This window comes from Medicago sativa, chromosome 4, assembly GCF_051527215.1.
Source record: "Medicago sativa cultivar Bolivia chromosome 4, Bolivia_mono, whole genome shotgun sequence".
Taxonomy (NCBI): domain Eukaryota; kingdom Viridiplantae; phylum Streptophyta; class Magnoliopsida; order Fabales; family Fabaceae; genus Medicago; species Medicago sativa.
Genome location: NC_140752.1, coordinates 64444841 through 64469616, shown reverse-complemented (window position 1 = coordinate 64469616; position 24776 = coordinate 64444841). Strand labels below are relative to the sequence as shown.

At 35.7% G+C, this 24776-nt stretch overlaps 3 protein-coding genes across 6 annotated transcripts; all 3 read right to left on the bottom strand.

The window, feature by feature from the left end:
• Positions 1–2681: 2681 nt before the first annotated feature.
• Positions 2682–5634, bottom strand: LOC146930707 (receptor-like protein 6). Its single transcript, XM_085702178.1, has one exon. It carries the CDS (start codon positions 5493–5495, stop codon positions 2754–2756), a length of 2742 nt encoding a protein of 913 aa, XP_085558304.1. The 5' UTR covers positions 5496–5634; the 3' UTR covers positions 2682–2753.
• A 1760-nt stretch (positions 5635–7394) lies between these two features.
• PTAC16 (plastid transcriptionally active 16) lies at positions 7395–10686 on the bottom strand. Its single transcript, XM_085702177.1, has 5 exons — positions 10156–10686; positions 8966–9421; positions 8786–8854; positions 8336–8394; positions 7395–8217 (listed from the first exon to the last, which is right to left on the bottom strand). Exons 1-5 carry the CDS (start codon positions 10594–10596, stop codon positions 7581–7583), a joined length of 1662 nt encoding a protein of 553 aa, XP_085558303.1. The 5' UTR covers positions 10597–10686; the 3' UTR covers positions 7395–7580.
• Positions 10687–13914: 3228 nt separating this feature from the next.
• On the bottom strand, positions 13915–20170 carry LOC146930705 (splicing factor PWI domain-containing protein). Of its 4 annotated transcripts, none has more exons than XM_085702173.1 (13): positions 19940–20170; positions 19540–19629; positions 19077–19199; positions 18559–18726; positions 18366–18452; positions 18104–18228; positions 17297–17344; positions 17154–17210; positions 16112–16924; positions 15482–15664; positions 15231–15374; positions 14905–15099; positions 13915–14816 (listed from the first exon to the last, which is right to left on the bottom strand). In XM_085702173.1, exons 1-13 carry the CDS (start codon positions 19958–19960, stop codon positions 14174–14176), a joined length of 2697 nt encoding a protein of 898 aa, XP_085558299.1. In that variant the 5' UTR covers positions 19961–20170; the 3' UTR covers positions 13915–14173. The 4 variants fall into 4 exon arrangements, with proteins under 4 accessions (XP_085558299.1, XP_085558300.1, XP_085558301.1 ...); XM_085702174.1 differs by having other exon boundaries at positions 14905–15090; XM_085702175.1 differs by lacking the exon at positions 17297–17344.
• Positions 20171–24776: the final 4606 nt, after the last annotated feature.

Here is a 24776-nt window from a genome sequence, read left to right as displayed (position 1 = left end):
CATGGGGATGAAAACTAATGTGTTTGGTCTCTAATAAAGACTAAATACTTTAGTTATTGAATAAATCTAAAAAAAGTTAACTTTTGCTTATAATTGAGGCTGGAGAGAGTATGTCACATGAGCATTATTAGTGATGAAAATTTAGAGAGAAAAATGTGAAATTGAGAGACCAAAAAATTGTTTTTTAAAATGGGAAACCAAAACTTTACTTTTTTAACTTTTTTAATAAAATAGAACGATCAATTTAACTTTTTTAATAAAATAGAACGATCAAAAGTGTGTATAAACTGTCAGCAGGCCAACCCTGTAACGAATATAGAGACCTAACTCAACCCTACAAAATCGGCTTGTACGGTGTTGTATGGTGAGGAGTGCCTCCTCTTATAAATCTCAATTTTTAACTTTTTTAATAAAATAGAACGATCAATTTAACTTTTTTAATAAAATAGAACGATCAAAAGTGTGTATAAATTATAAGCAAAAGTTAACTTTTTCTAAATAATTGAGGTTGGAGAGAGTATGTCACATCAACATACATGGGGATGAAAACTAATGTGTTTGGTCTCTAATAAAGACTAAATACTTTAGTTATTGAATAAATCTAAAAAAAGTTAACTTTTGCTTATAATTGAGGCTGGAGAGAGTATGTCACATGAGCATTATTAGTGATGAAAATTTAGAGAGAAAAATGTGAAATTGAGAGACCAAAAAATTGTTTTTTAAAATGGGAAACCAAAACTTCACTTTTTTAACTTTTTTAATAAAATAGAACGATCAATTTAACTTTTTTAATAAAATAGAACGATCAAAAGTGTGTATAAACTGTCAGCAGGCCAACCCTGTAACGAATATAGAGACCTAACTCAACCCTACAACCCTACAAAACTGGCTTGTACGGTGTTGTATGGTGAGGAGTGCCTCCTCTTATAAATCTCAAGATTCCTATCTATGTGGGACTAAATCCCACCCGAGAGTTGGCCGCTAACACACCCTCTCACGCTTTTCAACCCAACCCAATGGGCCTGAAGCATGGACCCGCCCAATGGGCCTCAAGATTCCTATCTATGTAGGACTAAATCCCACGTTGGCCGCTAACACACCCTCTCACGCTTTTCAACCCAACCCAATGGGCCTGAAGCATGGACCCGCCCAATGGGCCTCAAGATTCCTATCTATGTGGGACTAAATCCCACCCGAGAGTTGGCCGCGAGTTGGCCGCTAACACACCCTCTCACGCTTTTCAACCCAACCCAATGGGCCTGAAGCATGGACCCGCCCAATGGGCCTCAAGATTCCTATCTATGTGGGACTAAATCCCACGTTGGCCGCTAACACACCCTCTCACGCTTTTCAACCCAACCCAATGGGCCTGAAGCATGGACCCGCCCAATGGGCCTCTTCAACCCAACCCAATGGGCCTGAAGCATGGACCCGCCCAATGGGCCTCAAGATTCCTATCTATGTGGGACTAAATCCCACCCGAGAGTTGGCCGCGAGTTGGCCGCTAACACACCCTCTCACGCTTTTCAACCCAACCCAATGGGCCTGAAGCATGGACCCGCCCAATGGGCCTCAAGATTCCTATCTATGTGGGACTAAATCCCACGTTGGCCGCTAACACACCCTCTCACGCTTTTCAACCCAACCCAATGGGCCTGAAGCATGGACCCGCCCAATGGGCCTCAAGATTCCTATCTATGTGGGACTAAATCCCACCCGAGAGTTGGCCGCTAACACACCCTCTTACGCTTTTCAACCCAACCCAATGGGCCTGAAGCATGGACCCGCCCAATGGGCCTGAAGCATGGAGATGCAGGAAGCCCAACGACAACGACATGGACCCGATAGGCTCTGATACCATCTAACGAATATAGAGACCTAACTCAACCCTACAAAATCGGCTTGTACTGTGAGGAGTGCCTCCTCTTATAAACTCTTCTCAAGATTCCTATCTATCCGATGTGGGACTAAATCCCACCCGAGAGTTGGCCGCTAACAAACCCGTCCACATTGTAACTGCTCTATTTATTTAGCAGGTTAAACGGAACAAACCAACTTAAGTGTCTGAGCTCAAAATCTCATATCACTTTACCTAAAATAGCGGGTTGAATATGCCAGCTCGACGGACCTGGCACGTTTTGTCATCCCTACGTTCAATTGTGAAAGAAAAAAAAAAAATCATGATAAGCTATAAATTCAAACGCCACATGAAATGGTTTATCAAAAAATTCAAAAAAATTGTGAGATGAAATTATTATCAAAAAACCAAAGCCTATAATTTCATGGTATCTAGAAGAGAAGACTTGATTAGTCAAAAAAGTTAAGAGGAGACTTGGACCTCTACCTATTGTATAAACTATGCAGTTGTTGTCATCATATAATAACCCCGTTTGACAATTTTGCAGATTTTGTTTCAAGTATAAATTTTATATTTTTAGATAGGTAACCAGAAAGAAAAAAAATTAAATAGAGGAAATTGAATAAGACTTTTATTTCGTCAATCATCACATGCTTATTTCCATAACAAAGAGTAAATCCACTCCCTTAACCAAACTTATTTTTTTCTTCTTACAATCAAAATGAGTTAATAATAAAAGTCAGAACAATGTAGGTATTATCATGAATTATCAAGTGCTTATTTATCAATAGAAAAGAAGAACAAAGCTAGATGCTGCTGTGAATGACACAAATAACATTCAGTATATAGACAATAAGCTGTGTAAAAAACAATGTAATTTATTCAACAAGTGAAACTAATTCATTCTTCTGCGATTTGCACCAACTTTGTTGTTTGTCCTTTTCAATCTTATGCTAAATATGCTTTCAACAAGTCTTGCAAGCCATTGAGGTTTCCCAATGAAGAACACATTATATCCCAAGAGGAATCCAAGTACTGCCCCACATCCATATCCTATTGCTACTGCTTTCCAGCCAAATCCCGATTCATCATCATCATTAGACGTTGAATATGGTGGCTGATCTTCATCATTTTTGCATGATTTTGACAAGGGAAATCCACATAACATTGCATTTCCTTCGTAGGAGTCATTTCCAAATGTGTTAAATTGTTGGCCGGTAGGTATGATTCCCTCAAGATGGTTTTGTGAAAGGTTTAAAAAAGAGAGGAAATTCAAATTTGTCAAAGCCATAGGAATCTTACCACTCAAGTTGTTTCTTGAGAGGTCCAACCACTCCAAATTTTTCAAATTACTCAAAGATTGTGGAATGGTACCTATGATTTGATTGTGTGAAAGGTTAAGGCCTTTGAGAAAATTTAATTTCCCAATGACTTGTGGAATTTCTCCTTCAAACATGTTATTTGATAAATCAATTGTTGTGAAAGTAGTCAGTATCCTCGTTAGCTCTATAGAAAAGCCTTTCATTATGATCACCACAGAATCATTATAATAATTGGCCTTACCCATGTATTGCAAACCAGATTTGTTGACATTCACGTTAATCATTCCTTGAAAATTCTTGAGGCATGATGTTGGCAAGGGGCCACGGAAATTGTTACCAGACACATCGTAAATTCTCAACTTTGGAAATGTTTGTTTGGTGCTAGAACAAGTGATTGCACCATGAAGTTGATTCGATCGTAAACTGAGTACCTGTAACTCTTGTAGAACTTCTAACCAATTGGGAAATGTATCATTTATGTTGTTGTCTCCAAGGTCCAAAACTTCAAGTTGTGTGCAGTGAGCCAAAGAATGTGGTAATGGTCCCTCCAATTGGTTGCCATTCAACTTTATAGTCTCAAATGCATTCCCTTTCGAAAAGGTTTTAGGCATGCTTCCATAGAGGTTGTTCATTCGTATATCCAATACAGAAAGATAAGGAAATGTTCCCAGGCAATGCGGAATCGTTCCTGTTAAATTGTTGTGAGCTAAATTGAGCAAATTCAGGGAACTTGCATTGCACAATGACAAAGCAATGTCTCCTGTGAAGTTGTTGTTTGAGAGTGAAAAGTATTGAATTCCATAGGGTGGAATTGGAAGTTCTCCTTGCAACTTGTTGAAACTGAGATCAATTAATTGAATTTCCTTCCATGTGTGTAAGAGGTTCTCATGGAACCATTTAGGAACTTTTCCTTGAATTTTGTTATTAGAGAGATCTAAGGCTTGCAGATTTTCAAGACTTGCTAAGAATTTAGGAAAACCATTAACATTACAAGAAGATAAATACAATGAATCAAGGTTGGGTAAGCTGTAGTCAGCGCCGCTATCAACGTTGATAGAAATAAAACTATTGTGGGAAAAACTAAGGTAAACTAGTTCTTTTAAATTTGAAAATTGGTGAAAGTCCACAACACCACTCAAGTTGTTTGATGACAAGCTTAAGTAAGCAAGATTTTGAAGCTTATATATTGAATTTGAAAAATCACCTTGCAGATTGTTATTAGACAGAAATAGAAGGTTCAAAGTATAAGTTGAGAATTCACCAATCGAACCTGTTATTTGGTTGTCTCTAAGATCCAAATCTAATAATGAAGGCAAGGAATAACACCAATGCGGAATTGTTCCATTTAACATGTTATAATCCAATCTTAGAAACTTTAATTTTGAATGTCTGGTGATTTCTGATGGAATGGGGCCTACTAAATAATTGAAGGATAAATCTAGACTCGAAAGTTGAGTTAGATTAAACAATGAAGATGGAACTTGGCCACTTAGATTGTTAAAGGAAAGTGCTAAAAAATTTAATTTGATTAAATTTCCAAAAACATTTGGAATCTCGCCTTTAAGATTGTTGTTTGAAAGGTCTAAGAATGTAAGTTGAGTGAGGTTCGACAAAGATGAAGGAACCAACCCATCAAAACTGCAATTCATAAGGGATAAGTGAGCAAGAGAATTCAACTGACCAATAGAATATGGAATTTCACCTGAGAAATCAGAGAAAGAGAGGTCCAAGTAACTTAGGGGAGTGCTCCAGTTGGACGTTGGAAGTTTCCCATGAAGATCTTCATTCATTGACAAATCTAGTTTTTGAAGATTTGGTAAAGAGAGGGTGTCACTTGACATATTTCCTTGCAACGCAGTGTTTCGTAGACTAAGAGAAACCAAAGAGGATGACAAATTATTTAGCATAGACAAAGAGCTCTCTCTAATTGAAGACATATTCACTCCATTCAGATAAAGCTCCCTTAAATTAGTAGCATTACGAATGAGTTTCTTCCATGTGAAGAAATTGAGTTTGAGTTTCTGTTTCACCGGCCAGGAATAACTTTTAAGATCAAGTGACACTAGTTTTGACAACTGAGAGATTGTGGAGGGAATATTACCAGTAAGGTAACAACTTGATAAATTTAGATGTGTGAGATTCACTAGATCACCAATACCAACATGCATTGAAGGCCAAGAAAAATCATTAAAGGCCAAGTTGAGTTGTTGAAGGTGTCTAAGCTTGAAGATAGTGCAGTTGGGATGTAACTCACCTTTCAGATTGTTGCAACTGAGGTCCAGACCAATCACATAATCTGACATGGTGTCGCACATGACACCATCCCACTCGCAACAATCTGTACCGTTTTTCCAGGATTCTGTCCTGAAAGAAAAAGAGGAACACAGAGACCAAATATCGGGTTCAGATGAAGTGTTGACAACAAATGAGTTCTTGAATTGTAACAGTGCATAACTGTCATGATGGTTGCATAATGAGTAAGTATAGGAAGTAAAATGAGTAAGCAGCAGCAGCAAGAACAACTGAAAGGTAATATAAGGCAATAGAATAAAAAAGGAACCCATGAAGAGTAACTAACACTTACACTCTCTTCTTAGTGTTCTTTCTTTTTTGGATGATTTTGGCTGATGATTTTGGATGTGCCAATTGATTAGCCCTTAATTATATAGGAAACATGGCCTGAAACTAAGCATTGGTATAATAAGATAGGCAAGGACCAAAAAAGTTTGACTTATTAGAGTTGTTTACAAATTGAGTCTTGGCATGCCTCCTTTTTTTTTGACTAAAAAGTCTTGGCATGCTCTTGTTTGGCAGTAACAGATGCTTTTTTTCAATAGTATGGAGCACTCCATTAAGAAGATTTTTCTGTACCAATTTGAGTGATATGATATGACAGTTAACAACAACATTAATTCATTTGTATCCATAAAAATGTTTAGTGTGTATATAAGATGAGCTGGGGCCTGGGAGAAAAGAAAATGAAAACATGCATTAAATTAAATAGCATCTTCTACAAGGGAAGACCAAGACTTTTTGAACATTATGTGGCACTCTAATTGGAATCCTTTTGCATGTTGAAACTTTATTTAATGGCGTATATGATGAGAAATGTTTGTTAAGTAGCAATCACAATGAGTAACCTGGTCAAAAATTGACAGATCAAATCAAGAAAATAACAACATTAATTGTATCCAGAAGCGGAGACTTGGACTTCTTCAATTGTACACAACGATCAAGTTGAATTACTCTTGCATCACTAAATGTTAGTACTAGTGCATGGAGGAGATTTTACACCGAGTAATTTAGACATTTTACACCGAGTATTAATGCATCAGAGGTGTCTGGAAAGGGAATATTTTCCACTATAAAAACCCAAAATTACAGATTTATCTGCTAACATCAGTTTTACGGTAGGTCCAACCTGTTACACCGGTTTTTCAACAAAATAGATGTCAATATAAATAAACCGTTGTAAAAGGTAGCTTCTTGTCCTATAAATGAACTATATTCGTTAAAATCCAATTTAAATTCGAGTTAACTATGCTCAATATATTATGATAAAAGGTAAATTTTCTATGTGGCCATAAATCCAATAAATAAACAAACAACAAAAGAAATCCTAAGTGATATTGCAGGTTTCACCCCTAATAATCTAACTCACTCTTTAAAGAATCTTAACATTTCATGATTGTGGACCCTGACGATCCAAAATGGAAGCTAGTCTTTGAAAGTACTTACAAATTACAATAATACTTTGATACCGTAGAAATTCTGAATAAATAAGAGTATGTATATATGAAAGAAGCAACATTAGGGTAACAGAGGGAGTAGAAATAAGGTACCTTTAATTGGAGGAGAACGAATGTGAGACAATCATGTCCCTTGAGGTATCTTTAATTGGAGGAGAACAGAGGGAGTAGAAATGAGGGAAGGAAGTTACACATTTTACCTTACAAATTGATTTTGTATCGAAGAATTATGCTCAAACTCAAAGTCTAAGATGATATTAGAGTTTATTCATCGAACCATGCAACAAATTATCACCCACCAAGTCCACTAGTGCTTGGCCTCAAGGGTGCATTCGAAATACTCAAATTTCACATTAAAAGCGGATAAGATCTGAAAAAGTTTATAAACAGTGGCATTCCTTATTTCATAAACCGTCGCCTGCCACCCAATTGCATACTTTGAGGAGTTTGATATTGCAAATTCCATTTTCGTTGGGAAAATCTTGTATCTCCCTGCTAATCTGATTACATGGTTCTGAACAAGTACAATTACATAAATATCTTGCATCAAAACACAACCTTACAAAACCATACATGTCCAACCAAATTATCAGCATTAACACAGACTCGAACAACACAGTTTTAAGCTGTGCAATACATATTCCACTTCCACTAGTCATCATCAATATAGATAGTCTCTTGTTTGAACAGGCCACCAAATACCTTCCTAACCTCCTTCGGTTTCTCCTCTATCTTTCTTTTTTCCTCCTTTGGTTTACTCACACTGCTTCTTGGAGTTGTTGTTTGTTTAGTCACTGCTTTGTTAGGAATGAGACTCCGAGCCTTCGCCTGTCCTCTTACGGTGGCAACTTGCACCTTTGGGTTCTCATCCTCATCAGGCTTTTGGATTGCTGTAGCAACCTGTGAGCTGAACTTTTGCCATGAAAACCCTGCACCAAAACCTTTTGCCGGTTGCAACTTTGGTTTCTCATCCTCATCAGGATCTTGATTCGTTGTAGCAACCTGTGAGCTTAACTTTTGCCTTGAAAACCCTGCACGAAAAGCTTTAGCCTTGTTCAAAATGTCTTCTACCGAAGTTCCAGTTGCCTCTGCCTTCTCTTGATCTTCTTTAGCTAGATTAGAAGCCTGTGCTTCTTGTTTTGAAAGCTTCAGTGCCTCTTCTTCCATCTTCTTAGTTGTTGCAGCAGCTTCGCGTGCCTTTTCAGCTTCCACTCTTGCCTCTTCCTCTGCTTTGGCTTTCTCCAATATTTCAGCATAGGCTTTCCTTCTTCCATCTTCCGGAATAGTGCTGTAAAGAAAATTGCAAATAACATAATGATCCTCCTCAACTAGAAGAAAAACCAAAATTATTCACCTATTATTGATGTTGTAAAACACAAACAACTAGCTATGTTAAAGTTGTTTACCTGAAAAGTTCGTCTACACGCTTCAGAGGAGCATTTGGGTCCGAGTACACTTGCACAACCTATTGGTCAATAAAAAGCTTCAATCTTAATGTCCATTTGATTTTAGCTATTGTTTTTCTGCTTTGATTAGTATAATTTTACTTCTGCTTTGCTTTATTTTCGAAACTTTTTTATAAAATATATAGGAAAAGTGAGAGAAAAAATTATTTTATTGTATGATTATTTATAAACAAAACTAAGCAAAAGAAGAATTTCTTTCAATACAAACTCTCTAAGCTCGTGCAACTCTGCACCTAAGTTGTTTGGTCGAGATATAATTCTCTAAACTATTAGATTAATCCAATGACCAAGGTGCAGTTGAAGAGATGGCTGATGAACGAAGTCCATGCTAATCGACTTACTAGACATCAAACTACAGTATGCATTATCCAGCTAATGTAAAACAGATACCTTGTTTTCTGCAACCTGTGTGTTGGAGAAGACATCAGCCACCAACGATGCTATCCTGGACTTTGTTACCTATATAACAACCATCATTTTCTCAAAAAGTATTAGCAACAAATAAGAAAGTAAAGGAAGGTTAAAAAAAAGGACAATTTCATTAAGATATTATGGCATACATTACATTACTTTATAGTCGTTCGAACCGGTGTTTTCTTCGCCTAAGACAACCACATTATAAGAACTCTCCGGCGCAAAATCATCGGTCAAACATGTTTTGATTAAGGTATATTTGACATCTGTTTCAACCACTTTCTGCAAGAACTCTTGAATAGACAAAGGTTGAGACTTGGAGAAGATATTGTTGAAGAAAGAGGAGATGCCATCAAGTACATTGTAGGTTGAGGTGCTGACGCCGTTGTTTTCATCGTAGATGACTGCAACGTGGTCTACGCCTGCTAGCTGAGCAGCCTGAATTACTTGCAAGGCATCTGACGTGGAGACCTCAGTTGCTGGACCGTTCTCTGTGAGACCAATGGTGACAACCACTTTGGTTGCATTGCCTATTGCTTTTGCTATTGAGTCTGCATCATCAAAGCTTGACTGCACAGCATTGAGACGCTTTGCCTCTTCATTTGATATAATCTGAATTGAGCATGCATTAGTATCCCCAATTAACTCCAATGAAAAATTTCATAAAAAAATTATCCAACAGTCCAGTGTCATGTTTTAATTGTTGAATACTACTATAAAATTGTCAACCATGAAATTACCTGTTAGATAAAAAAATTGAGTAAGTAGGAAAAAAAACTCTTAAATTTAATCTTTCAAACCTTTGGAGCAAGAAATTACACGGGATCCCTTCCCCCTAGCTAACTTCCTAATATTTCTTGTTCCATGAGAACTTTTTTATCAAGATATAACAGATAAAATCTACATCACATTAATCAATTCATCAGCTGCATTTGATAGGCTTCCATTACACAAAGGCCAATTTGATCCTTCTATCATTCCTCTAGAAGTGTAATTAATTGAGAAAATAAGAGTATGTTTAAGGAAAAGGTTTAATTTAAAGAAGAGAAGCTAGAGAGCAATACAAGAAGGTTCACACTAGTGACCCTTTTGAGTTTAGTGATGAAATCAAGCAATGACATAAACATCAACGTCGGACACGATACTTAGACACAAACATGCAACCAAAGAAAATGTCAGTGATTAAAGTCTAACTACATGTGTCGAGATATCAGATGTCGTGTCAAACACATGTCAGACACCCGACACACGCCATTGATACTAGATTGTATGCAACATCGTTTTTATAGGATCCTGATCATTAATAATCCAAATTAATGATTGATTAAGAAGTTAAATTAAATTACCTTATATTGAGAAGCAAGACGAGCCAATTCCTGAGCAGAATCAAGTTCAGGAACACCAGCTCTAACACTAAACCCTTCCCTAAGCAAAGTCTGTGCAATGCGGATACCAGCTTGACCAGTAGCACCAGCAACAAATACCGTCGAAGGATCCTTCTTCCTTGTAGGACTTCCAAATGACAAACCTGGCAAAGAACCATTTTTGCTCCCAACAGGGATCAAAGAAGTCACATCAGGTAATTTTCCAAAGTCGAATCCGAAAGGGTTATTATTAGAGTTTGATGAACCATTTGTTTGGTCTTTTTCTTCATCTTTTGGTTTTCCTAATCCAAATGATGGAAATGACCCTCCTCCAGATTTTTTAGCATAGACATTGAACCTTGTTTGGTTCCTAAAATTCAACTTAGGATGAGATAAAGAATTGGATGAAAGAGTGGGAACCATGGATGGTTATAGTTAAGATTTTCCAACAAGTTCACACTCTTTGTTTCAACTATAGAACATGTTTTTTGGTTTGTGAAACATAAACATAGTAATGTTTATCTTTGGCTTTGGACCGTTAATCTAGTTTGGTGTTTGTGGGAATTATCTTGAATAGAAGAGGTAAGCTAGATATAGCGAATTGGATTTAGCCACGTAATCAGAGTTTATCCATTGAAGAAATATTGAACACCAAACGTTCATATTCCACGAAAATGACGTTATATTTCTCCATATGTGGTGATGCATTTCATTTCATCCATTCGTGCTGCATGTTAGATTCGGAATTTGTATCTTCTAACCATGTTTCAGTTCGTGTTTATTTTTCTGTAAAAAATTACTGAACTTAAACTATTAATTGGAGTTAAATGGTTAACGACTTACAGCAAAGAAAGAGAGTTTGATTCCTAGTAAAACAATTTTTGGTTATATTTAGACCGAACTTTGGATTATTATGACTCCCTAGAAACTGAATGGTTAATACCAAAAATAAAAATTACTAAATTTTTCAATGTAATAAACAAGATAAAAAACTATAAGATTTTTTTTTTCTTGGGTCTTAGATGAAGTGGTAAACCACTGAATTTAAACTCACACACAACTGTGAGGTCTCGGGTTCGAACCCGGGTCATGACGTTAGGTCCCGGATTCGAACCCGGGTCATGACGTTCGGCCTTACAATTTCGGCATTCGCCAGTTGAGCTAGGACTTCTAGACAACTACAAGATTTTTATTATGGTACGATATTGTTTAGGAAGATTTGTAAAATAGTTTAAAATTTAAATTTACATTAAAATGATTTAAAGAAAAAATTTACTTTAAAATAATTAAATATAAAGAAGTTGCATGACATTTAATGATTAATACATATTCAATTCTGAGTACATGTGTGTTCATCTAATTTATAACCATTAGACAGTATGTTTATTTGAGTAAAGATATTGATTGGATTGTTGGAATACAATGAAATATAGTAGAACGAACGAAGTGGAATAGAACGAAGTATAATGGAACATAATGAAATGGAGATCTCATTTCGTTATTTTACTTTTACCTTTATTTAAAAAACACTACCGTCTACTACCGTCTACCATGTAATATAATATTACATCCTATGAAATGATTATAGGTTTACGATTTAAATCAACTTCAATCTTTCTTTTGCCACTGTCGGTCACTGTAACAAATATAGTGTCCTTTTATTATTATTATTTTGATAAAATATGGTGTTCATTTCTACCTTGTAGTTTGAACCATGAGTAAAATTATGCATACGATATAGCATAGCACAATTATCTTAGAATACAAGACATACTTTTAAAGAAGAAAAAAAACAGACATGATAGCATATAAATGCTTTCAAAAAAAATACACTAAAAAATTTTGAAAACCCACATGTAATTAATTAGGCAACAAAAAGGGAAAGGGGAAATTCAGATAAAATATGGTTACTAAAACTTCATGAGTTGAAACAAAAAAAAGGACTTCGTAAGAGATAAGAAATGTTACAACGTGGTGAAAAAATAGGAATGATGAAAAAGGCAAAATAGTCACTTGGAATACTTGGCAAAACATGTTTCTGAGGAAGAATGCGGTACACTAAGTTCATACAAATCTGCACATCTCATCAATATATGCCAGCATGGCAACCACAAGTTCTATACCATCTTGTCAACTTTGGCCTTGACTGCCTAGAAGTGCACTTAAGAGTGCGATCTGGAATGACAAATTCGTCCAGAAGTAAAAAGGAGTAACAAATGGCTGTGTATATTAGAGATGATGAAGGTGCAAGTTGTGATGACTTCAATATTATCAGTGATTAGTGAGCCAAGAGCTACAATAAGAAATTGAGGCAGAAAAATCTGTGTTGCATGTCAATTTGTACCTATGCAGCTAAGCGAAAAACTTCCTATTACACAACAGTTAAGATTAGGGTACGTTTAAGCATGAAGGATGTGATTCCTCTGACTAACCTTGTTTGGTTAAGATTGGTGAAATATGTTTAGTAAATAACTTTCTATTTGTAGAGTATTGAGCAATCTATCTACATTGCCCCCGACAAAAAATACACCATGCAATAGATTAATTTCTATGCATAGTCTGTGTAAACTATTTTAAACATGAATCCAATCAAATCAAACCAGTGTCACTTTTATAAGTTAGCTCCTAAAATATCTCTACAAATATCTACATGGTGTGATTTAATCATATGCATGTGTAAAAGAAATTACATTTTGATGTATACAAATCAAAATTCTAATTGAAATTCGAGAGAATGCTTCAAACAAAATTGGGGGCCTTAATTTAAAGAATCTGCTGAAAAGAGTTTACCAAAAAACAGCCAGTGTTACCAAAAATTATAGCCACATAAATAACAAACCATCGAATTAAAATCCACTCTTAATTTCTAACAAATGATATCACAACTTCATTTTATTTCCTCTAAAAGATAATTTCACTTCAAAAATAGTCAAACATATCAAGTAAAATGTCTCTTCCTTGATTCTCACTCCCTCTCTCCCACTTTATTCAAATATCAAAACATTTTAAATATCGAATGTTGGAAAAAAGTCATCACAACTTCTGATATCGTGGTTAAAAAACCCTTTAAAGGGATACACAATTTTTAACCTATCAGAGGCAGGGTCAAGATTTTTGCGGGGAGTTCGGAGCAGGGAACATTGCCATTACCAAAAACGAAGATATAGGCCTTTCAATCAAGACAAACGAACAAATTAAACATACCACCCGTATAAACAGGTACTACAAGAAAAAGTGCAAAGAAGCACAGAAATCATAAACAAATAATTGCACTGTGAAGCAAAGAGTAGAAAAGATCGCCACACAAGAATGATAAAAATTAAAAATAATATAATTACATATTCTAGAACACAATCAAAGAACATATAGGACAACACGTGTACAAAACATACAGCTGCATCAACTTCAAGATGGACCGACTCGGAGAGTTCCAGAAAACAAAACTTCACCTGATTTGGAGTTCAAAATATAGTTCTGCACATAGTCTGCTCACCAGGTCATCTAGAGTTGACATAAATTCATCTACCAATTAACCACAAAGGTAATTTAGTATCAACCTCGTGATTAATATTCAAAAGACCTTTGGATCAATCTAGTCTAAATAAGAAACTAAATGCCAGTAACCGCATCAAAGCCATGGGGAAAAGTAAAAGAAAACAGAGTGAAGGAAAACAAACAAGAAAATTATAAACCAAGATAGCAATCAAAACAATTAAAGGAAATAAAAAATGCACCTCCATAAAAACGTGAAATTCCCAACAAAGGGGAAACAAATATTACCAGTAAATATAGAGGAATGTCTGCATAGAGTTGTACTCAACAGATTTGCTCAGAAATCGTCATTTATCCAATTCGGCTGCCAGCATTAAAGATAGACAACATCAAACATTTACCAAAAAACAAATAACATAACATTTGCAAAACCATATGTTCAAAGAAGCTAAAGATATTTCTGAAGTTTTTAACGCTTAAAACAACTTAAAACAAAGAAATGTAATAGTTAATTATTCATGCTCTTCTTTGCTTTGAGGGACTCAAGAGCCTTATTACGCAGCTCAATCTCAAGCTTCTTTGGATCGTATGGTTCTTCATCATCACTTTGGTGACCATCCCTTCGTTCAGCTTCCTCATCGTCTGAAATATAGCCTGGTTTACTCTTCATTTTCAGCTTTTCAGCATGCCGCTCTTCCCTTTTTCGCCGTCTCTCTTCCCGCTTTCGATGCTTCTCCTCCTTTCGCAGCTTCTTCTTCTCCTCCTTTTTCCTCCTCTTGGCCTCTTTCCTGTCTTCTAACTCAGAATCATAACTATCATTCTCATCAGAAGAAACAACTTTTCTCTCTGACCTTTTATGCTTTCTCCTATCCTTTCCATCCCTTCTATGCTTGCCACTTTCTTCAGAAACAGAATCATAAGAAGCACTCTGATTGATGTGATCAACTTTTCCAACTAAATCTTGAGTGCCTTCTGATTTGTGGTGCTGATCACTACTTTTGGCATATTTTGAATTGAATTGATCCTTGTCATCAGTTTTTTTTGTTTCTGCAGCATAAGAATCGCGAGGCTTCTCGCCAGAAAAAAACTCCTTGTTCACTGGTGACTTCTGTTGACCAGGAGACTCGCCTCCCTTGCCAGAAGATTTATCACTGCCAAAGGAGTTTACCATTATCAGAGATGTACAGTGTGAAGTCATTCAAACTAGTTAGAACAAGTGCAGTATGCCAATCATATTACCATTTTATATCCTGGCCTTTCTTATTCCTTTCATTATTATCATAATGCTTAGAATCAGAAGCCAGATGACTAGCTGCCCTTTCAGGATAAAACTCATCCTCGTGATGAAATTTGGCAGATGAACCTATTCGCTTACTAACTGGGGAGTGTCTTGATTTCTTTTCAGATGAATTTGATTTAGGATCTCTGCGCTCTCTACAAGAGAAATAGGAAGAAGAAAAAAAGAAAAAAAGAAGCAAGCAAAACAATAAACAAATCAATGACAGTGATTTACATTTCGTATATTTAAAAGAAGTAAATGAAAGCTATCCAATTCGTATTCAAACCTAGAATAATTTGCTTCTTCTGCTCCTTCACTCGTCTCTGGGATGTCATGGCTAGGTTTATGGTCTGTTGGCTTCTTTGGGGGACTCAAGCTTCCTTCAATGGTCAATTTCTCTCTTGTTTGCCTCAGAGGGATTTCATGTGGACTATACATTTTCAAAAGCCAAAATAAATATGCATAAACTAACTACTGCAGGCAGGCAGGTAACCATGAGCAGATAAAAGAGTTGTATGAGAAGTCAAGGAAAGTTACCTTCTATTTTTACTGCTGGTCTTACTTCTTGCTTGTGGTGATATTGATCGGATTGGAGACTTATCTGGTGTGGACATTGAATCTTGTGATTTATAGCCTGAAGCTTTGCCATTTTTATCTCTCTGTACAGACCGCAAAGGACTAGAGGGTTGATAAACTTCCGGTGACAATATTTTTTGCACCCTGCAACATGGGTATCACCACAGATTTCACAAATTTTCTTGCAAGAACAAACCTTATTTAAAAAATGGGTCATGTTAAGGATCTAAAAAAAGAATTAAAACACAAGTGTTGTATTGAAAAAATAAGTTTTTAACCTTTCAAGACATTGAATGCACAATCTCCAAAAATAAGTTTCTACATTTGACTTCTAAACTTGTGCCTTAAGGGCACAAGTTAACATTTCCCTTAAAAAATTATTCTGCAAAATTTCACAGCTCCAAACAGGATATGGAGTGGAACCATAATAGTAATTCTGGTTATTAAACTATAAGCCTACTTCAAAATTGAATAAAATAAAAATTTAAAATATTTCATTTTTAAAAGTTTTCGTATCATCACATTAAAATCATGCACACCAAAGAAAAATCAAACAAACTTATTCAAGCATTCCCTCAAGTGTCACTGTACCTGACTCTTCCCATAGAAGACTGCACAGGACTTCTTTGGAGTCTTGGTGAAGTTCTCCTTCTGACTGGAGATGGAGATACACGTGCAGGAGACTGAGAACTCCATTCATCATGAGAAGGAGACCTCTTAGGGGAGGCACTTGCAGATCTTTTCTTGCCCGAAACAGGTGATCTATGCTGCAAAGGAGATGGAGACCTGCGCCGTGGAGTTCTACTATCATACCTTCGCATTATGGGGGATTGCATTGGAGAGCTTGACCTCCGTCCACGGCTTAGTGGTATTCGACGCATCGGTGAAGGTGACCTGCGCCGCATACTAGGAGATCTCTGTTGCAGGGGTGAGGGTGACCTTCGTCTAATAGGTGATGGTGATCTACGTCGGTGCATTGGAGAAGGTGATCTACGTCGTCGTATAGGAGAAGGTGATCTGCGTCTTCGCACAGGAGAGGGAGATCTGCGTCTCCGTGCAGGATAAGGTGATCTGCGTTGTCGTACTGGAGAAGGTGGTGATCTGCGTCGTCGTACTGGGGAAGGTGGTGATCTGCGTCGTCGTACTGGAGAGGGTGATCTTCGTCGTCGCACTGGAGAGGGCGATCTCCGTCTAACAGGAGAGGGTGTTCTGCGTCGACGAAATGGAGAATGCATTCCACGTCGGATAGGAGAAGATGAGCTAGATCTAGATCTTCTCCTTGAATAAGATGGCCTCCTATGAGGAGATCTTTGTGGTGAACGTCTTCGAGGAGAAATAGATTGCCGTCGTGAAGACCGCTGTATCCTTTCAGAAGAAATGGAACGCCCTCGACCCTTTGGAGATCTGCATATACTACTTGACATTAGTTCAAAATGACAAATCCAAATAAAAATTAAATGTGCAATATATTACTCATTAATAAAGGCTAAAAGGGGGGCGGGAGAAAAATAAAGATCCGTTAGCAGGCAAAGTTGAACATCTAATACCCATCAGATTATGCTACTGAATGACAAAAGCTACATGAACATATAAAGCCAAACGAAACTAAGTAAGCATATATGCAAAAGCGGACCTTGAATAACTTCGGGAATTCGAAAATGATTTACTGGTTGCCCTTGCAGGTGAGCCTCTGTCAAAGATAGCAAATACGACATTTAGAGCATTTCAATCCAATATACAAGATGGAAAATGTGTTAAGAAGTGTTATGGTGGTACCGATAAGGTGAATTGAAAACTGCAGGTGAATGTGGAGATCTAGAAATCCTATAAGAGAGTAAAAGCTAATTAGTACTAAAGATTCAAGAACTCATTTAACAGGGTTTTTAGGTGCAGAGCCGAGTTCACCAAGATGCTCTCTGCCCAAACACTGGCCCAACAACAAAATAATAGAGTTTAAGCTAAAAGAAAATTGAAAAACTGAACAGAGGCTATTCCAACATCTAATACAACATACAAAATATCAAAAAACAATGGATTAAAATGACTTCATAACACAGAAAGTTTTACAAATTTCATGTGATTTTCCCAATGCTTTGCATTAACTATTATGTTATCCAATTCTATAGTTGTCAAGGAAAGTTATGAGCAACAACAACAACCAAGCCTTATCCCACTAGAAAGACTTCATACGGCGACTTAGGAAGGTTCTACAAAATTTGTTTTTGTTGGCTTGTTATTAAGTTTATATTCTAAGTGAGATACAACTACTAATGTTCTTAGTTATGCATATTTTTGTTGGGATTAAAATGACTTCATAACACAGTAGTTTGGGGGCCAGTGAGGGCCTGTATATATTATGTATGCATATTTTAGTTATGCATGCAACTGCTAGAATGATGCCTAACCACTTCCACCATGTCTCACTTTATAAAATCATAACACAAGTCCATCCACTTTAAGAAGCTGAAAACATAATTAAGCTTATATATTGATGTTTGACCCACTGTGAAACCAATAAGAAAATGAAATAGAAACAAACATCGGCACATAATGATTAAAAAAGAAGGAATCGGCCGATTTTACCTGTTCCTTGCTCTAACACCATTCCTGTCAGTTTGTTTTCCATCCTGAATGTAGTGCCCTGAATCCCTGGACTTCAAAGTTGGATCTGAAGCAGCATCATTATCCTTCGCATCTAATCCTCCGTCCTACAGTAGTTTGAGGTAAAGGACATGAACCCAAATAATTGCAGAAGCTAGCTGAGCGCAATGAAAACACAAATGGAAGTTAAAACCAAAATCTCAGCCCTATAAAACGTAATCCAGCAACGAACAAATAGTATTACCAGTTTCTTCAGCCTCTCTTCCATGATATCTTTACTCTCCTTATCTTTCTTCCTCTGAATTTCACTTGTTATCCTATCGCTTTCAGCCTAATCCATCGACAGTAAAAAACTTTAATCAGAAAGGCCAAAAAAAAGTGCAAGGATAAAAGGTATTTTGATACCCAATGAATGGTAAATCAAGACTTAAAAAAACCTTCTTTTTCAGGAGTTCTTCTTCTTTAGCATCCAAGAACTGCTGAGGAACACCACTGGCATTTTTCTGTGCACTGAGAAGAAGTGTCCAAAGCTCTTTCATGAACTTACCGGTGTTTTTTTCCATGAATCCAGTAATTTGTATTTGAATTTCCTTCCCGTTCACTTTCTGCATCATTACAAACCGAATGTTGCAAGGTAAAAAATAAAAGCATGGCATTATCAGAAAGTGCATGTAAATCTATGATAGTTCATTTAGAGGAAAAAGATTGCACAGTTACAACTCAAAATCAAAGTGATTATAATGTTTGAAATAAATGCTATATTGATTTCAACAAATACAATTTAATATTTAATGATAATAATAATAATAATAATAATAATAATAATAATAATAATAATAATAATGATAAAGAAACGATAAAGTAAGTATTCAGCAAATAAAAAATAGAACGTTGAAAGCGCCATTAATCTCCAAGATTACCGTATAACCAAAATAGTTCAAAAACAATAAATTACCTTCGCTTCCAGAAGACCATGTATGAAGTTAATAAGCACTTCGTCTTCAAACCCAAGAAGCTCGGTCACTTTTCTAGTAATCCAAGGCCTCATTACGTCCATATTCACCTTTGTCATGTCCACCTACAAATCATTTTTCAAGCACGACTCACATCAAAAAAATAGCAGAGGAAAGCGATGTCGCTAGTTAAAATAAATAAATATATCGAGATCATATACACCATGATGTTTGAGGTTCCAAATTTCAAAAGCAGTTGGAAATAGTTCTCTACAAAGCACTGACACAGACGCGAACACCAGACACCACACTAACATGTTGACACCGGTAATAATTAGGAAAAATGGCATAATTGAATGTAATCACGTTTGTCGGTGTCTGCTATCAAAAGTATCGGTGCTATAGAGACAATTCTCCCTATAAAAAAAATCAACAAATCTAAATTAATCAATCAAGGAAACAAACCAGATGCTCCAATTCCGGTGCAAACTTCTGTGACTTAAGCAGCTTCGCTTGCTTGTTCGAAAACCGAGTGTCTTGATCCGCAGATGTACCCTACATCCAAAATTCAACATGTTATATTTCATAAGCTAACTAGCTAAGTAACATTTTTCAATTATGAATACAAAAATTTAAAAACAGGCCAAAAAATCACTATAACAAGTTGAATTACAACACAACTCTTAATTCAGTTTCATCAACAAATATTCAAAGTTTTGAACCCTAATTTCATAGCATACAGTACTTAATTTCATCAAATTAAAGTCACAAATAAGATCTGAAAAATGATTAAATAACAATTCATTATTACAAAAAGCAAATGAATAATTGAAATGGTGAATTCAACGGTTTGCGATGAACTTACTCGAAAAAAACCGCCTGACATGTTGTGACGGCGAGAGATTCCGAACGGAGAGAAAAGTGTGAGGGTGAGATTGCGATGGCGAATTCGAGAGAAGCGTTTATGTCATGAATTGGAGAATTGAGATGAATAAGTGATTGGAAATGGATAGGTTCTGATTCTGAACGGTGTTTGGGTTCAGATGCTGAAGAATTCGAGTTTGAACTGACTGCACTTAACAGCGAGCGAAGGTGTGGTTTGGTTCAGAACTTACAGCCCTAATTGAATAGCAAGATTTACAACGTCATCCCTCGTTTGCTTCAATTACAATTTTACCCACAAGACTATTTTTTCTCTTCTTGCCTTATTTTACAAAGTCAATAATAAAACAAAAAAATTTATCATCTAAAGTTAATCATATTCGATGCAAGGATGAGAATCACGAACAAATTTAATTAGTTTATGTCAGTGTTACGAACATAAAAAATTTCAACCTCGCTCGTTTTGCCATGCAAGGTTGGTGTATGCTATCAAATCTAGATTCTTTGCTTGCTAGGTGTTTAAAGGCTCGTTATTTTCCACATGGAAACTTCATGAAAGCGAGATTTAGACATGTTTCAGGCTATACTTGACGAAGTATTCGTGTAGCATTATGGGCCATGGTTGTCGAAATCGAGATCCCCCTAAAGATCGTTGGGGTATAGAAAGAGCGTAGATCATAGGATCGTAACTATGATCGTAAGCTCCAGCTAATAGAGAAAATTATAAAAGAAACTAAGAAAAATAACATTTCAACAACAAAAAAAAACTTTCATTAATCATCATTCTCATTATCTTAAACATCACCTAAAAACTTTCATCAAAAAACAAAACATCATCCTAAAACTTCAATTTCTTAAACATCATAAAAAACCTAATTTTTGGACTGTTTTTTTGGAATTGCATAGTGAAATATGAGACGAAATTTGCACAGTGAACTGGTTTTTACAGAGGAAATGAAAGATGACGGGGAATTGATTCATTGAATGAATCATTGATGAATTACAATTTCAAAGAAGAAGATAAGAAAATTCTCAATTTCCTAACCTGATAATGATTGAATTAAACATCAACGAATCCCAAAAAACGAAATTAACGATAAATTATGACCTTTTAGAGTGAAAATGGGTCGAATTCTGACTGAAACGGGTTGAAATTGTAACAGATAGGTCGGGTCAAATCTGAGTCGGGTCGCGTCAAACAACTTCTGAACCAGGTTAAACCCCTTCACAGATTCGGAAAAAAACGACAATTCTGTGAGTTTTCGCTTCTCCCCGGTGCGTCGCCCGATCTGGCGTGATCTCCGATCTTCAAACCGCTCCAGATCAGTGGAGGTAGGTTGGATCGCAAGATCGTACGATCTCAAGATGTAAATCACGATTTCGACAACCATGTTATGGGTTATGAATTATGGGTGTCTTTGGAGAGTAGGAACGAGCCATTTCATAAACATTTGGGAAGTAATTGGCTTCCTTTAAAGAATGGTTTCAGGGTTCCGTCTCCAAAGCCACCTCATACTTTACTTTTTCAAGTGTCTCAACTTATTCATCATTATTTTGGAATTTGAAATGCAACGTTGATAAACGCAAAATTTTTGCCTTTTAAAGATATGAAGTACTTCAACTCTCTTTACCAACATCAACACATATGGGTTCTTAAATTTTGGGCCCTCATAAGAATGACGTTCTCTCGGATAAAAGTGCATATCATTTCGTTAGGCAATGGGAGGAATCTAATCTTTCTCAAGTTTATTCTCATAATGTCAATTTTGAGTGTTCATCAAAATTTTGGAACATTCACGTCATCTCAAAACATATTCATCTTTGCTTGGAGAATTTTTCATGATAGCCTCCCCAATAAAAAAAAAAGTTGATCCGTATTGGAATGATGGTTGTTGGTCTTATTTGTCCTTGTTATGGTAATGTTGATAAACATCGGGATCATGTTTTCAAAGGGTGCACCTGCGCGAAAATGGTGTGGTTTCACTCTCCTTTTGGTGTTCGATTTGAGGATCCTTCCCTAAACATGTCATTTCTCATTCATCGTTAGATGTCATCTCATATGTTCTTTCTTTATGTTCTAGTATTTGGGTTTCTCGTAATAATTTTGTTTTTTATGGGAAACAATTTTATGTAGAGGAGTACTGTTTATAAGGCTTAGAATGCACTGGACGACTACAATTTAATATTGAACAAACATATAATATCTAGTTATTATTAGCCTTCCAATTACCCCATTTATTTACTCAAAAAAAATCCCCATTTATTGCAACCCCCTCCTCCGCATTGTTATAAAGTTAACATTGATGTATTTGACCCGATTAAGAATGTGTGGGGTAGTGATGCTCTTGTTAGAGATTCAGATTGATATAAGGTAGCATCGATGACTTGGTGTGTTGTATGTCTTCCGGATTCTAATATTGGTGAGGATTGGGGTGTGAGGTTAGCGATTCAGTTATATATATATATATATATATATATATATATAGACACACACACACTTTGGTTTTGTGCTTGCTGATTGTAATAGCTCTCGTTTTCATTCATTTTCATTGAGTCATGTTAAACATGATGCTTATATGGCTGTTTATTTGTTTTATCTTCTTCAAATAGGGTTTCAAAGATTGTCCTACTTATAGAACCTTTTTTGTTGAAGCTGGTTTGATTGCTTAATGGAATTTTTTCCATCAACAAAAAAAATTAAGCCATAAAATGTGATAAATATGAGTATCTTTAAACTTCATCAACCCTAGTTGGTACTAAATACCCCTTTTCTGTAGATAGACAGAATGATAATAGTAATTAAAAACTCACACATAAGGGGATATTTAGTGTTTGAACCCCTAATCATGACGTCCGGACTAGCAATTTCGGTATTTTTGCGAGTTGAGTTAGGACTTAGAGAAAAAGAGGTGTATTCAATTGAAATTTGAAAGAATTTTAAAAGAGTTATTTATAACGACAGAGTCATGAGCTATTCAATCAAGATTTTTATTGGTATAATTATTTTATAGATCTCTAAACTATTTCTAAATTTTAATTAAGTTCCTAAATTAAAAAAATTGTCATCAAATGTTTGGATTAAGATATTCTTTGCAATTAGGTCATTGTGTTTCACTTTATTTAGTTAATTGATAGTCAAATTATAATGTAATGACCTGATTACTAAAAATGCAATAGCTCAAAGACTTTATTAAAGCGATTTAAGTTTATGGACTTCTTTAAAAAAATCTCAAATAATTACGAGAATTACAATATAATATATACCAACCACAACTCTAGCAACACAAAAATTCAAATATAAATTTTGCATTGCAACATGTGTCCAACAATCATGCTAGACTTCCCACACCATAATAAAGTCTTTACTCAACTATAAATACAAGAAGATTCAAATATTTGAAGCTAAGAGATTGCATATAAATTCGCTTTTCAAGTGCATATCAATCATTGATCTCTTCAAAACAAACAAACACGCTACAACTCATGAATTATACTTGTTGATCAACTTTTAGAGTGTGTTTGTATCAATCAATCTCACCCACATTGAGTTGTAAAAGAGATAACACTTGAAAAATAACTCTCTTTAGGTGAAAATCTATCAAAATTTCTTCAATATCAAGCACACTTCAAATCACTATATCAAATTTGTAGATCAACTTTGTCGAGTGTGTTTGTACAAATAAATTTCATCCATATTGAATTGCATATCTAATCCCAAACATCATCACATTCATTTTCAACATCATAAAGTCTTTCTATTTCAAAGTTAGTTTGAGTGATCATTTGTGTAAAAAACTATGATTTGTAAGTTTGGTGAGGCTAAGATGATACAAGTTGTAAGATCGAGACCGATCAAAAGAGAAAGTGCAAATTAGACAAGGTATTCAATTAATACTATTAATCAGACACTAGTTTTAGCACTAAAATAATAGCACTTGGATTACTTGTTAAAGGAAGCCCTTATTATGGTCCCCAATTTTAAAGGTTCACCCATATGCCTCATTGCCGATCTCCTATTTTTATTTTTAATTATGTTAGTTTTAGATTTTTACTCTTTTGTCCCTTCTCAATGCCCTAACACACAAAGGTCATAATCATTTTCGACTTTAGCCTAGCTCCTCTCTCTTCTCTGTGTCATTGTCACTGGACAAGACGATCTTGTCCCTTGTCAAGAAACAAAACCTTCGTTGTAAATGTTTCGCCTTTTGTTCAATCCAATACATTTATTTCATATTCATGTTCAGATCTTCATTAACAACATATGGATGGATTAAAAGAAAACAGACAATTCACCCATCATATTAAAACTGCCCAGGAAAACAAAATAGACACAAATACATGTATTTCAAAAGGGGACAGAAGCAAAGGTTGACACAAAATAAAGAACTAAGAATAATAAAGGAACAAAACATATTTGGAAAATAAAAAACTGAGTATATGAACGAGCGTGCGTGGTCACTAGGTGCTAGAGTTGCAATACTCACCTCCAACTAAAGGATATAAAAAGATTAACATCAAAGATTTTGGATCTTGAATAAGTGGGATGAATTGAAAGGGACAAGGTTAACGGTGAAAGTTTTGGGTCTTGAGAAAGAATTAGACCGTCTCGTCCAAACCACAAAAGGGACAACAAAGTAAAAACTCAAATTAAGATAATTAAAAAAGAGCAATATTGATAAATATCTAGGGCCTGAGAAAAAAAGTGACCAGCTCCAGCAAGTAAGCTAATGAGGTCCATGGTTGGACCCTTAAAACGGGATCCACCCGTTCAATACATAAAAACATTCTCAAGTTGAAAAGGTTTTTGAACTAACTCTTTA

Bases quoted from the DNA above. Each gene is read 5' to 3' on its own strand.
- PTAC16 (XM_085702177.1), bottom strand. From the start codon at position 10,596: ATGGTTCCCACTCTTTCATCCAATTCTTTATCTCATCCTAAGTTGAAT. The intron at 9,422-10,155 runs GTAATTTAATTT...TGCTCAATTCAG, and splicing joins GTCTTGCTTCTCAATATAAG to ATTATATCAAATGAAGAGGC. The intron at 8,855-8,965 runs GTAATGTAATGT...GTTGTTATATAG, and splicing joins CCGGTTCGAACGACTATAAA to GTAACAAAGTCCAGGATAGC.
- LOC146930707 (XM_085702178.1), bottom strand. From the start codon at position 5,495: ATGTGCGACACCATGTCAGATTATGTGATTGGTCTGGACCTCAGTTGC.
- LOC146930705 (XM_085702173.1), bottom strand. From the start codon at position 19,960: ATGTCAGGCGGTTTTTTTCGA. The intron at 18,229-18,365 runs GTAATACTATTT...AAACTACTGTAG, and splicing joins AAGAGAGGCTGAAGAAACTG to GACGGAGGATTAGATGCGAA. The intron at 15,375-15,481 runs GTAACTTTCCTT...GAAAATGTATAG, and splicing joins ACCAGCAGTAAAAATAGAAG to TCCACATGAAATCCCTCTGA.